The 12,623-nt window shown below is 44.7% G+C and overlaps 2 protein-coding genes across 4 annotated transcripts in view; both read right to left on the minus strand.

Moving 5' to 3' along the window:
• Positions 1–239: 239 nt before the first annotated feature.
• Positions 240–5,398, minus strand: LOC134067189 (inositol-3-phosphate synthase 1-A-like). 2 transcript variants are annotated; one of them, XM_062522310.1, is made up of 11 exons: positions 5,260–5,398; positions 4,415–4,530; positions 3,966–4,127; positions 3,418–3,547; positions 2,877–3,070; positions 2,521–2,670; positions 1,998–2,213; positions 1,710–1,874; positions 1,158–1,271; positions 845–1,062; positions 240–617 (listed from the first exon to the last, which is right to left on the minus strand). In XM_062522310.1, the coding sequence occupies exons 2-11, from the start codon at positions 4,526–4,528 to the stop codon at positions 419–421; spliced, it is 1,662 nt and encodes a 553-aa protein (XP_062378294.1). In that variant the 5' UTR covers positions 4,529–4,530; positions 5,260–5,398; the 3' UTR covers positions 240–418. The 2 variants fall into 2 exon arrangements, with proteins under 2 accessions (XP_062378294.1, XP_062378284.1); XM_062522300.1 differs by having other exon boundaries at positions 5,231–5,391.
• Positions 5,399–7,127: 1,729 nt separating this feature from the next.
• Positions 7,128–12,623, minus strand: part of LOC134067196 (RNA polymerase II elongation factor ELL-like) — an 18,926-nt gene continuing 13,430 nt past the window's right edge. The window contains exons 7-12 of one of the 2 annotated variants that reach the window (XM_062522332.1): positions 10,585–10,681; positions 9,516–10,035; positions 9,056–9,122; positions 8,683–8,854; positions 7,954–7,998; positions 7,128–7,829 (exon numbers count right to left, since the gene is read on the minus strand). In XM_062522332.1, coding sequence (XP_062378316.1) covers positions 7,725–7,829; positions 7,954–7,998; positions 8,683–8,854; positions 9,056–9,122; positions 9,516–10,035; positions 10,585–10,681 — 1,006 coding nt within the window. In that variant the 3' untranslated portion in view covers positions 7,128–7,724. Of the gene's footprint in view, positions 7,830–7,953; positions 7,999–8,682; positions 8,855–9,055; positions 9,126–9,515; positions 10,036–10,584; positions 10,682–12,623 lie in introns of both variants that reach the window. The other variant, XM_062522323.1, reaches the window with a different exon arrangement.

Consider the following 12,623-nt stretch of genomic DNA (forward strand, 5'->3'; position numbering starts at 1 on the left):
ATCACTGTCTTTAAAAGCTTGCTGGGAAGTATCATATCAGCTCAAAACGTGTGACATTATTTGTAGGCTAAGTTAGTCTACTTTAGCTGGCAAGCCTTAAGATTCAGTATTTTAAAAACATGAAAGAGTGTGATGAAAAAAAAAAAAAAAAACATAGCCTACCAACGTACATATCTAGTGAAGAAACAATCCTGTGGTCTACTTTTGAATAGAAAGAGGTTAAGAAGTGGCCCTTTAAGTAAAGTAAACTGCATTTAATATATTCAAATAAGATATCATAAACACATTTTTTTAAGTACACATGGTCCTGTCAAAAGTGACAAATCTAAAACACACACATACTTGTCTGTTCACAAGCACTTAATTTTTGTACGCCGATTACATATAATCAGTAACAACTCCACAATACGAATAGATCTTATTCAATGCTTGGCTCCTCCATTTTATGTCCAGCGACAGCACTGCAATGTAACGAGTGGAATCCGTTCGTGTGGACTCCCTTGTTCTTGCTGGCGGCCACAGCATATGGGACATGGTCCCTACGGTTCTCCAGGAGAGTTCTCTGCATCTTGTGCTCGAGCTGCATGTGGCTCTGAGGCGGCAGGCCTAGACATGCCCTATAGGAACACAAAAAGGAGAGGCCCACTTTGAGATGCAGCCTCAAACAGACACCAACATACACTCCAACGTCCCAGAAATATTATTATCTAACACCACATGAAAAGACTGAGTGTGTGCGTGCGTGCGTGCGTGCGTGCGTGCGTGTACAGAAAGCGACACGCTTTTGATGCTTTTCTAAAATAGATGAGGATCATCTCATTGCAGTGGCCAGCTGTAAACTGACCTCATGACGTTTTCAATGCAAGCTCTCTGGCGGAAGTAGGCATTGACCACAGGCGCCCCCTGTGGGACAAGAGGGGCCTTGCAGAGGAAGCTGAGCAGGGAGAGCACACTGTGGAAGGTCTGAAAGCTGGGGTCACTCTCCGTGCAGAATGTGATCCTCTGGCAAAGATCTGTGAGGATGACCAGGTCCAAGATGATTGGACTAGCCAGCAAGGAGTCCTTAGAAATGAGAATACAATTAATCCCAATCGCAGGTAATCCCAAAAGAATAACACACCTTGGATGCTGATAATGATGGATATGAACAGGCTCACCTCGCAGGTATTGTGAATAGCGATGGTGTTCGTGCCCCCCATCATAATCTCAGACACATACTCATCCATGGCACGCTTGCTGTCGCCCACGTATGGCACATATTTGATCACCACCTGGCGAACAGGCACACAGGTCACAATGGTAAACATAACATGCATACTGGAAGATATGCTCATGGCATCTGGGTAGTGACTACTCATGTCCTTACACATAGCTACTTTCTAACATCCAAACAGCAGAGGATGCATTATGTTTTTATCTAGTACTAGTACTTTAACTGACACAGACCTACAAATCTAACCTTTTTATCCTTTTAATTTTGGGAATTTTAAAATGCGTTTATCTGAAGGAAAAAAAAGCGTATCGATTTAAGGCAGATGACTGAGACTAAGGAACCCAATGCAACATTTAAAGGCAGGATGAAATTCTAGATCCGTTTAGCTGTTGATCTTTGGAAAAGCTACATTTCTGAGCATCTAATCCAGCACATCCTGATACAGTAATCCTTGCACAGATAAAAGTGTTGGGAAACGTTGCCCAGCGCTGCTTACACAGTGATCTGGCTTCTCCCCCGGGCTGTACAACACAGGGTTGGACTGCACCATGTCGTCCACCACGTTGCTCTTGGAGATCTCCTTAGACCGGAACTGCTGCGGCGCTGAGAGGTTCATGCCGTCATTGTTGCCAAGGTGATTGTAGCTAACAATGGACATTGGCTACAGCAGGAAAGTGAAGAGGAAGAGTTCAAATCTCCATGTAATTCTTATTCATGTCTTTTTAAAAACTATTTCTTTATTCTCAATGATGAAATAATCAGCCTAAATACAATCGTAATTTACCTTAATGCCTGCGCTGACCAAGAAGTCCACGAGAACGGATTTAATTTTGGTCTGGCCAGATTTAAAATCATCTCCTCCAATGAAGACACCCTTCTGAATGGCCAGCTCAACTACCCCAGGAACGAAGGTGTTCTGTGGGGAACCGTTGATGTACGCACAGCCCTCCTGGATGCTGGCTACTGCAAAAAGTGTGGAGGGAGATACCTCACCTCCTTTCTGAGAGAGACACATGGAAAACACTGATCAATGATCAATAACCATCCCATAAATGTTCAAGATTTGATGTTTCTGTAGATTACTAAAATATTTAATCTGCTACATTCTAAACTCAGTTAGATATTTTACCCATATATTGCCCTTCATACCTCTGTTATCTGTCATATATGGGCAATGTTATACCAAAGTTTCTTTGACGTCTTGGGCTGACTTGGTGCATCCTCATTAATAGTGCTCGTCAGGAATAGATAAGTGTTCCTGGCTGCTTTAAAGGAAGCATAGCACTGTATAGTTCCATAATATTTACCTGGATAGTGGCAAGCAGATTCTCAGCAGTGTCGTTGATACCAGTTGCAACATCACAGAATCTCTCTGTGTTGGCGGTCCACAGAACGATGACCTTGTCCACACCACTCTTCTGCTTGAAGTCACGAATATCCCTCCGGAGTTGTGCCACCTATATCACGAGACAGATGGTCTATTTCAATCACAAGCAATGTGCCTTGAAATTCAACGTAGTCTACGTCAACGAAATGCTTATTCAGATATTTAGTTCTAAAACAATTTAAAACGACAACACAATTTTTGAGCGTTATGTGACAGGCCATGACATTATAAGATCCATTTCATAGCATTATCCATTTACTAGGAGCCAACTTGTACCTGTTCAGCCTTTGTTCCCTGGATGAGGTTGTCGGCTCTGTGGCTCTGGTTAGCAGCTATGAATTCTGGGATATAAATGGAGGCCCTGGGCTTCAGCTGGCTCATGTGTGGTCGCAGTTGCTCCTGTAGATCCCAGTCCAGCACCTCAGCCCTCTCCATCGCCTGGCCCAAGTCTAACGAAGAGATGTCCCAACCTAGGCGACACATGAACTCTGGTGAGTGATATGACAATGCCTGACAGCATGGAATTGCATGCCAGTCATTAACTGTCATAAACTTGCACTGCATGGATTTGCTTCATGGAACTGCATGCCAGTCATCAACTTCAATGATCCAACTAGTGACAGCTCACACTAAAAATGTTGATATCAGGGTGAACAGTAGTAGACATCACAATGCCATAGTAATGGTGCAGTTACATTACAATGACGACACATGAAATGGAATTGCATTTATGATTATTATCATATATTACTGCCAATTATAATCTTCCTATATTAATGTTCTACTTTAGATCTGAGGCATACACTCATACACTCACCATCGAAAATGATGTCGTTAGGGTGCACCATGGGAAGCAAGTCACGGAAAGGTATGTTGACCTCCCCCTCTGGGCCCGACCCCAAGCACACTGTGGAGGCTTGTAGTAAGGAGCCAAAGTAATTAGCACACTGGGAGAAGATAAAAATAGCAAAAGAGAGAAGAAAGACAAGAGATAAAAAAAATGTGAGCTTTGTGGGGGGAAGGGTGAGTGGAAAAAAACTATGGGCTACTAATAATGGAGAATGACCCTAAAAGGCAAACGGACTAGAATGTGCTCCTGTGAACTGCTGAAGACGGTGTTAACTGTTCCATTAGGAGAGACTTTGTCATATACAGTATATATACAGTATATATATAAACACATACATGAAACGATCAAACTAATACCTATTTGTCTTCAGGGAAGTATACTATAAGACTGAAAACATTTACTCCAAATTAGATTTTTCAAATCATTTAGGACTGCTATGCCTATGACAACAGAGTGCCAAACAGCTCGGTACATGCATACTATCTCTATGTATACCATATCTCCATATAACGTACCTTCATGCCAGTTTTGGTTCTCCAGCGCATGCCCATCTTGTTCGCAATGACCGCAGCGGTGACAGTGGTGCCATTATTCCCTCCCCAGCCTACCAGCATCACTCCTAGCTTGGGCACTGCCCGCTCAGTGTGGAAGGTGAACTGAGTAGTGGAAGGTGTCACCTTGATGGGCAAACAAAGTAAACATATAATACATACATTTCCTGAAGAACCCTATGAATGGGTTACTCCAGTATAAGGCAACATGTGAACGGGGTATTCCAGCTGTCGCTCAGACATGCAGCTGTGAACAGGCTGTTCACTCCTTGAATTCAGATGAACAGCAGGCAGTTAATTCCTTGCACTATGTGACTTGGATGATTCAATCACAAAAAGACAGCTTTCATCGTAGGCCTAAGCCAGTTCACACTTAGCATTAAAAGATTTGTTGTTTTGATAGGTCATCTTACTGTGTACGTGTCTCCATCTCTGGACACAGATGTGGTGTGGTAGGAGTACAGAGCTTCGATGTACCTCTCTGTGTATCTCACATTAGGGCTTTTGATTTGGATGTTGGTAGTCATGTCTGGAGAGCAATTAGCACATCAATGGCATAACGTTAGTTATTTACATAAATAAATGAACATTTTTTTTGTATTAGGGCTACACAAAAAACATATTTAACAATTTAAGAATGCCTTGCTGGCTGTGGCTGCTTAGCCTACAATTTGCCCATGACCAGAATAAACTATAATAGTATTTTCTATAGCCCTATGTGAACTGCGCACAATTCCTCCAAACAAAATGATAGCCTAAGCACAATTCTTAGTCAGCACAGCTAGGCCTATGACAGCTGCTTCATATAACAGTGTTTCATCACAAACGTGTAGTAGCCTAGGCTATGCCTCGGGATAAACACTAGGAATGTGGATTAGTGCAGAGGTCTGCCAATCATAAATAGTGCTGTAATCTCCCGGTGCAAAAAAAGACTATCCACTAAGGTAAATGATAGGCCCACAGTACTAACCCTATTTAATAATTTAAGTGAACAGAGGTAGCCAGTTTTATACTGTTCACAACTCGTAGCAACTGGGTCAACTCGTAGCAATACAAACTGCGTTCACTACAAAAAATAAATAACTTGAACGTTAATGAATTTGTGTCCCATCGCTTGATCCCCTTAAAACCGCCTCGCCTCTATTCCAGGCTATTTTCACAGTGCAACCCACGTAGTGCTAGCCACTGACGCATCATTTTGATCTTACGAAGAGGCATGTTTTACCCACCTGATCTGAGATAAAGTTGTCAATTTTACCTTCTGTCCCGACGCGCTGTCTTGAAGAAGTCGATTATTTCGAACGTGCCTCACTTTCCAATGCACTACTTGATGTGCAGACAACACCTGATGAATTAACAGCGTAACTCGCGCCTGTGGGACGATCTCGACAAGCGAGCCCTGGAATATAAACTGACGGTATAGGCGTGTCCATGCAAATGTATTAACCCGAGGACTGATTACATAAGTTCACTTCACTGAATGACAGGAGCCTAGGACAGAGATGTATCCTGTACCCTCCACGTAGACAAATTTCACACAACATCGCTGTCCATAGCTCAACCCTCAACATTAAAGTAGAACATCTTGACGGTGATGAGCAGGATAGGCCTCATCATCTATGGGTATAAAGCTCAGCGGAACATTTCTGACAGACCACACCACATTTACATTGTCTCTCCGCAATGATGAACACCTGTTGAATGAAAATCACATATTTCAATATATATCCTCCATTAAACCCACTTCAACCACTCATTTCCATGTCCGTCCTGGGGGATTTGTTAAACTGATCTCGACTCTTTTTAGAGAAGATGGACATCTTTCCTGTGTTAAAGCCACCTGGGTTCGTTTTTGGTGATTTGACATAAGGGAGACCACACGTGGATGAAGGATTAACAAAAATGTATTTATTAAAGTAAATATGAAAACGTGAGGAGCTGTCAGGATTAGTGAGATTGTAAGAAAATAATGATGCAGTGTAAATCAGAGTAATGTGCAGAATCCAAACAAAAGACTTAACGCAACGCATGGAGATGGAGAGAGGGAACCCAGAACTCCAGCCAAGTAGCCCTTTTATACAGGTGCCCCAATCAAGTGACCAGCAGCACCTGTGCCATGACTCCACCTTGCAACACAGAAAGACAGAGACAGGCAGGCAGGCAGGGTCCGAACACCTGCAACCTCCTGCCTCAGTATTAATCTCAACTCAGCTTGATGGAATTGCCAACTTCAACCAAATAACCAGGGAAGTTGTGGTTCGGATTTCCAGTTTGCACAATAGTTATTTTTTTTACCTTCTCTATCATTCAAGGGAGAAAAGCCAGATGACTCAGCCAAAAGAAAGGCCCTTCCCCACGCACATGACTCATACAGACCACAGAACTACAAAAGTTTCCAAAGTGCCAAAGTTTAATGTCATCCTACGCGACCGCTGAGCCAGTAATTCAAACAGAGGGGCACTCGGCATGCAACACGGCCCTCTTCAGAAGGGTCAGTGTAGGGAGAGCAACATCAACTTTAAAGTGTTCCACAACAATTCTTCATAAAGAATTATAACGTTATGGCACAAAGGTTTTGAGAACAGAGATAATACTGGCAAGACAGAATTTCTATGGGACTCAATGCTGTAATGGTTTGTTTGAGAGAACACCAGGTGTAACTGCACAGGTGAAAGACATTGGAGAGCAGATGCTTAATACAGACGGCTTGCATTTGACCGACTGGATGCTATAGGACCCCAATGCTCTGGTGGAAAGCACACATTATTCTAATGGAGAATGGGACATTGGAATGACAGAATCACAGCCAATGTGAAATGTACACATCGGAACGTTTTTCATGTCACCAGGCTTTGCACTGCCCAAGCTTAAAAATCCAGCTGTGTTCAAGAGCAGAGGGTCCAGACAGGTCAGTTTCTGAGTTATCGGTGATAGTTTACAGTAATTTGGTCTGAGTGCCATCAATTTCAGCATACGGTCCTATTGTATAGATATTGATATAGATAGATATTTTGTATTAACTGTTGCTGGGAAATTGGCCAAATCTCGGTAGGCCTGGCTCTCCAAGCGGAACAAATGTCTCATCCACCATGGGCAGTAAGTCAGGAAATCTATCAAAGCCGTCAATATGATTAATTTTCTTTAATACAATCGGGAAGTGTGTGCAGACCCATCAGAGAACAAAGAACACTTCTGCAGAATGAACTCTGCAATTAAACAACAAAACAATAAATTAAAACAGAACATAACAATACACGGTAGTCATAGTCTGACAACACAGGCTGGCTGAATAGCTTCTTATTCTAGCACTTCGTAAAATCCATGTGCAAGGATCCATCACTGATTGTGATTTGACGCGGAACAGTCCAGAAATCTCTGTAGCAAACGTTGGTCATCCAGCAGAAGGGAGTAACAGTGTAACGCCAAGTTCAGTTCTGTAGTCAACCCAACAGCACTTCACCCTCAGAAAACAGCAAGATTGCATCAGAGAGATTTTTTTTTGTCTTTGGGTCATCAGACATCTACTTAAACAAACAACCAAAAAAAAACTCACATGGGGAAAAGGCCCCAATTTTAATGCATGTGTTCCAACATAATCCAACAGAAGGAGCAACATATCTGGACAAGCCTGAACAAAATACTGGATGACGATCCACTTCTTGGCTCCTTGGGAATCTTGTCTGTTTTTTTTTTCTGATTGCCTCATGTCCCACCACAGATGTGTTACAACTGCTTGTGATCATACTCTGCGATGGTTTTCTTTATGTATGCGAGTTTGTTGTGTAGGTATTCACAGCGGTTCTTATCCTGACTGTAGTTTGGATTTGACTGAAAAGGAGACAGAGGGGACTGATGAAATCTTCAAGAATTTATATTTATAGATTTGTTTTTTGTTGTTGTTTTTTTTAAGTTGCAGAAAAGAAGAAACTGTGAAAGATAAATCTGAGCATACCTTTTTGATTTTGCGATACTCTTGAAGTATCTGGTTGTGAATCGTCTGCGAAGGGGGAAAATTAGTAAATTCGGTCAAACCAAACACTGAAGGCATCGACGACCATGAATATATATGTTTACCTATAGAATTCCCTCTTACTACTTCACTTTCAATGATGTATGATACAAGGAAACATTGCTTACATTCCCATTCTGGGTGCAGTTCCCAAAACCATAGTTGCTAACCTGTTAGCGACTGAGTTGGTTGGCAATGGGAAATTTGTTAGCAACTATGGTTTAGGGAACTGCGCCCCTGGGCCACAGCAGATTCCTAACTAAAAACCTCCAGGGAAATGTCTCAGGTATTCCAATCAGCTAGTGCCCCTCAAAAGGTAAGAGTGGGGAATGGCATGAGTGAGTGCTGATACCAGGTCATCTGGAGTTTGTCATGTCCTCACACCACCACTTATCAGACCCTTTATCAGATGGCAGCAGCATGTCAGATCAGGACACAGATCCTGACACACTGATTGGCCAGTGGGCTAGATCCCCTGCTATTGCCACACTGATTGGCTGACTGGATCATGCTATTGTCCAAGGGGGAGAAGGGAGGAGGGTCATATCTGCATTTGTCAACACTCCTGTTTTCCCTGGTTTCCCTGTATGTCAAGGTCATCTCCCGGCACCCTCCTATTTTGTTATTTATTTATTAGACATTATTGTTAGGTGTTTGGCGGGGGGTGTTTACCTGATACTGGTCGGAGCCCTGCTGCAGCTGTTTGAGCTGGCCCTCCAGCACGGTGAACTGCCGCGTCACCCCCTCAATGCGGGCGTGCAGGGCCCGGTACTCATTGTACTCTACATTGAAGTCGTTCTTGTACCTCTGACGCTGCTCCTGGGAAGCAATTGACTTGTAGTTCCTGCACAACCCCCCCACCACACACACACACACACACACACACACACACACAGAAATGTTAGCAACTCCCTCAGATGGTTCAGTTGTTCGTTCATTCATTCATTCAACACAAAATGTCAGGTGTTTTCATTATGTCTGGTTCAGCAGGTCTGATTACAAATCAACACTGGAAAGGGTGTTATGGCAGTGAAATGGCCCTTACTCTAAATAGTCTTCTGGGACCAACATCTCTGTGGCACCACTCGAGTGTTCATATGTGCTGTTGACATCTGCTAGAGGGGAAAAACAGCAAAAACAGAAAAAATCACTTACGGAACAATATACTAATAAGAACTTTGAGCACTACGACTACTGCGGTCGGTCATAGAATGTCTGAGGATGGTTATGGACTGATGGTCACTTCGGTCTTGTCATCATTTCACCACAAGGTGGAGTCAGAACTCTACTACCCATAAATCAAGCCAAGCCTACTACAGAGCTGCCATCACCAAGTACCCACAAACTACAAGCACACAAGGGCTGGGGATTTTGATTTAACCACCACAAACTATTTTAGAAAATATCCACCGCCGAAACCACGACAGGAAATGACTGGACTGAGCCCACAGTGCGAGGTCCGCCTGTGCATATTCAGGAGGAGAGTTGTGCAGTTGTGCCGTTACCTGGGCCTCTCCCCGGATCACGGCTCCTGGCGTCCTCAGTACTCGTCTCGGTGTCCCTCCCTCTCGCGCCGTGTCTGTCTTTCGAGCGTCTGCTCTCGCGCTCCCTCTCCTTGTGCTTTTTGGACTTCTTCCGGCTCTTGCTCTTGTGCAGGGTGGTGGTGGGAGTGGCCGCAGCGGGCTGGCAGGGCGGGGGCGGGGGAAGGGAGGGACGCGTCGCCGTGCCGACGGCCAGCGTGGGCCCTAGCCTGTCGGCCGCGCTGACGGCGACGGCGCCGACGGCGTCCGAGCCCTCGCCGTCTCTGCCGCTGGGCGCCGAGTCGCTGCTCACGTCCGACAGAGGCTCGCACGGGCGCGGGAGCTCCAGCCTGGGGACACGGGGCTCCGTCGTCGTGGAAACAGGGCTGGCCTCTCTCTCCCGCAGCAGCCCGCCATTCACTTGAGCCGGAGCGCGACTCAGGAGGTGGGAGATCCGGGGCTTCTTATTGGCTAACGGGTCAATGTAGTCAGGCTGTGGCCGTTTCTGCTTATAGGGACATTCAGAGGGTACAGGAAGTGAGGTCATGGAAATAAAAGAACGCAATGTGGTCAGTGACGGTCATGACCTGGTTTGACTAACGTATCATTTTCTCTGCTACACTCTCTCTCTGGTAAACAAACAGTGCGGCTGGTAGTTAAAGGGCACAGAGCAAGGAAGACAGAGAAAAAGACAACAGATAGGCAGAAAAGAGAGAGAGAGAGAGAGAGAGAGAGAGAGACACAGAGAGACAGAGAAAGATAAACAGATGGTTGTAGATCCAAAGATGGCACAGAGACAAATGAATGAGAGAGAGTGAGAGCAGAGAGAGAGAGAGAGAGAGAGAGAGAGAGAAAGAGAAAGTGAGCGAGAAGAAGGGAGCGAGAGAGACAGAGAAAGGAGAGAGAAGAGAGGAGAGACAGAGAAAGGAGAGAAAGGAGAGAGAGGAGAAGAGAGAAACAGAGAGAGAGAGAGAGTGTGAGAGAGAAAAAGGGAGTGAGAGAGACAGAGAGGAGAGAGAGAGAGAGACCATGAGCGACCATGAGGTGCGCTCACCTGTGAGGGTGATGAGCTAGCCTGCTCCCTCTGTGGGCTCCTCGTTACTTCCACTGTCGCTGGTGACGACCGAAGATTCTGGACCCGACCCAACTTCCTGTTGCACACATGAACAAAGAGGCAGAGTTTCAAAACACTCCCAATTGCTCATTCACTCAATCTGACAGAGCAGATGATACAGAGATTTTCCTATCTTCATAATGTCTGAATAGTGGTCTAATCAGTGAAACAATAAAACTTCCCGATGATTTCAGCTGTGTTCATCAACCATCGATAAAGTGATAGTAACCAACCCAAACAAGTAAATACACATGAAAAATAACTGATCTAATTTCCTGTGAACACTCTCTGGATGCGTGCCAGTGTTGATTATTTTTTTATGACGTGCTGATCTTTGATCTAGAGCCGTGGTTTGGGAAGTGTTAGAGGCCGTGGCTGTGGCAGTGTCAGAGTCAGCCGCGGAAGCAGAGGCAGAGGCAGCCCCCGTCAAAGCTTTCCCGTAACGGCTCAACTCGTCCTGTCTGACCGGAACATTTCAGCCTGCACACGCTCACACACGCACGGAGCACACATGGTCATCTCTCACTAGAACAGCAGTGACTAATCAACACACACACACACACACACACACACTCAGACACACACACTAACTTAAAACACACACACTTCAGACTTAAAAACCAAACACACCCAAAATCAAACTCAGACTTCTACACACACTTTTTCTCTCTCTCTTTCTTTCACACACACACACACAGCTGGCAGGAAGAAGACCTGGCCGCCTGCCAGACAGCAACGGCTCAAGGAGCTCGTGTCCTCCACTGCTGAGAGCAGATCAGTGTGGTCGTGGAGGTGATAGTGCAGTGGCTGAGGGGCGTTAGGGTCGGGGAATCTGATCTCAGATCAGAGGCACAGAGATACTGTGGGCTGCTGCCACAGACACGGCACACATGGCTGGACATGTGCTCGTGCGAGAGTTGCATCACCAGCTATGCTTTAGTGAGTGATTTACTGATTTCCACCTGTGTGTGTGTGTGTGTGTGTGTGTGTGTGTGTGTGTGTGTGTGTGTGCGGCGTGTGTCTAAGTGTTCATGTTATCGTGTGTTTTCAATGAAAGCATGGCTAGTGTGTGATTGCTTACTTTTGAGCAGAATTTGTATGTATGTATGTACAGTATGTATGTATGTATGTACTGTATGTATGCATCAACAGTAGACGGTCTAAAACAGAGCAATGCTTCCTCACTGACACTGCAACATACCACAAGTCATTCAGACTATTCACACATACTCAGTTACTACATCTAGTCAAAGATAACATTTCACAAAACTTCACATGACCTTTCTGAGGCCTATTTTTAAAGAGAAGCTCATAACCTGACTGAATGCAGCATTATGTGACTGCAAGGCCTTCGCGGTCAGTTCGAGCAAACAGAATACTTGGTTACTTCGGAGTCGGAGAGAAAACACTATTTAACACTAAAGATTTGTTGATCTGAAATCGTACAGAAAACACTGCAACAATGCAACAGCTCAGTGATCACATCAATACTAGTATAACAATTCTTTCTGCTTTGGGGAGTGATATTTTTCTCCAGGTTTCCCATAGCAGTGGAAGCCCTTCATAGGAAGTAGAACCCTAGGAGGGTGGTATCGAAAAAAGACGATGGTTGTGAGCCAGTTGATTTTACCACCAATTCTGTTCGGATTCACTGTGTTTGGCCATTCGATCTCTTATGTCAACACACTCACAAAACTGTAGACGGCTGAATCCACAGAATTACAAAAGTTCCGTGGTTGAAGTATTGAGCAAGTTTGACTTGATCACTCTGCCGTCCATGGAAAATTCCACAGCGAGTCTCAACAATAGATCGCATGGCATGGAATTTAGAGAAAAAATTATTTTCCACACACCCCTCTCCAGGCACCTGACATGACACACACACAAGACAACACACACCCAAACCCCCGGGTGCTTAAGCTGGCAGCTGCGGCAGCCGCATTCTGAAGAGAGAAGCCTCTTCAGGCGTTATCTCGGCC

Source organism: Sardina pilchardus, chromosome 2, assembly GCF_963854185.1.
Source record: "Sardina pilchardus chromosome 2, fSarPil1.1, whole genome shotgun sequence".
NCBI classification, from domain to species: Eukaryota; Metazoa; Chordata; class Actinopteri; order Clupeiformes; family Clupeidae; genus Sardina; species Sardina pilchardus.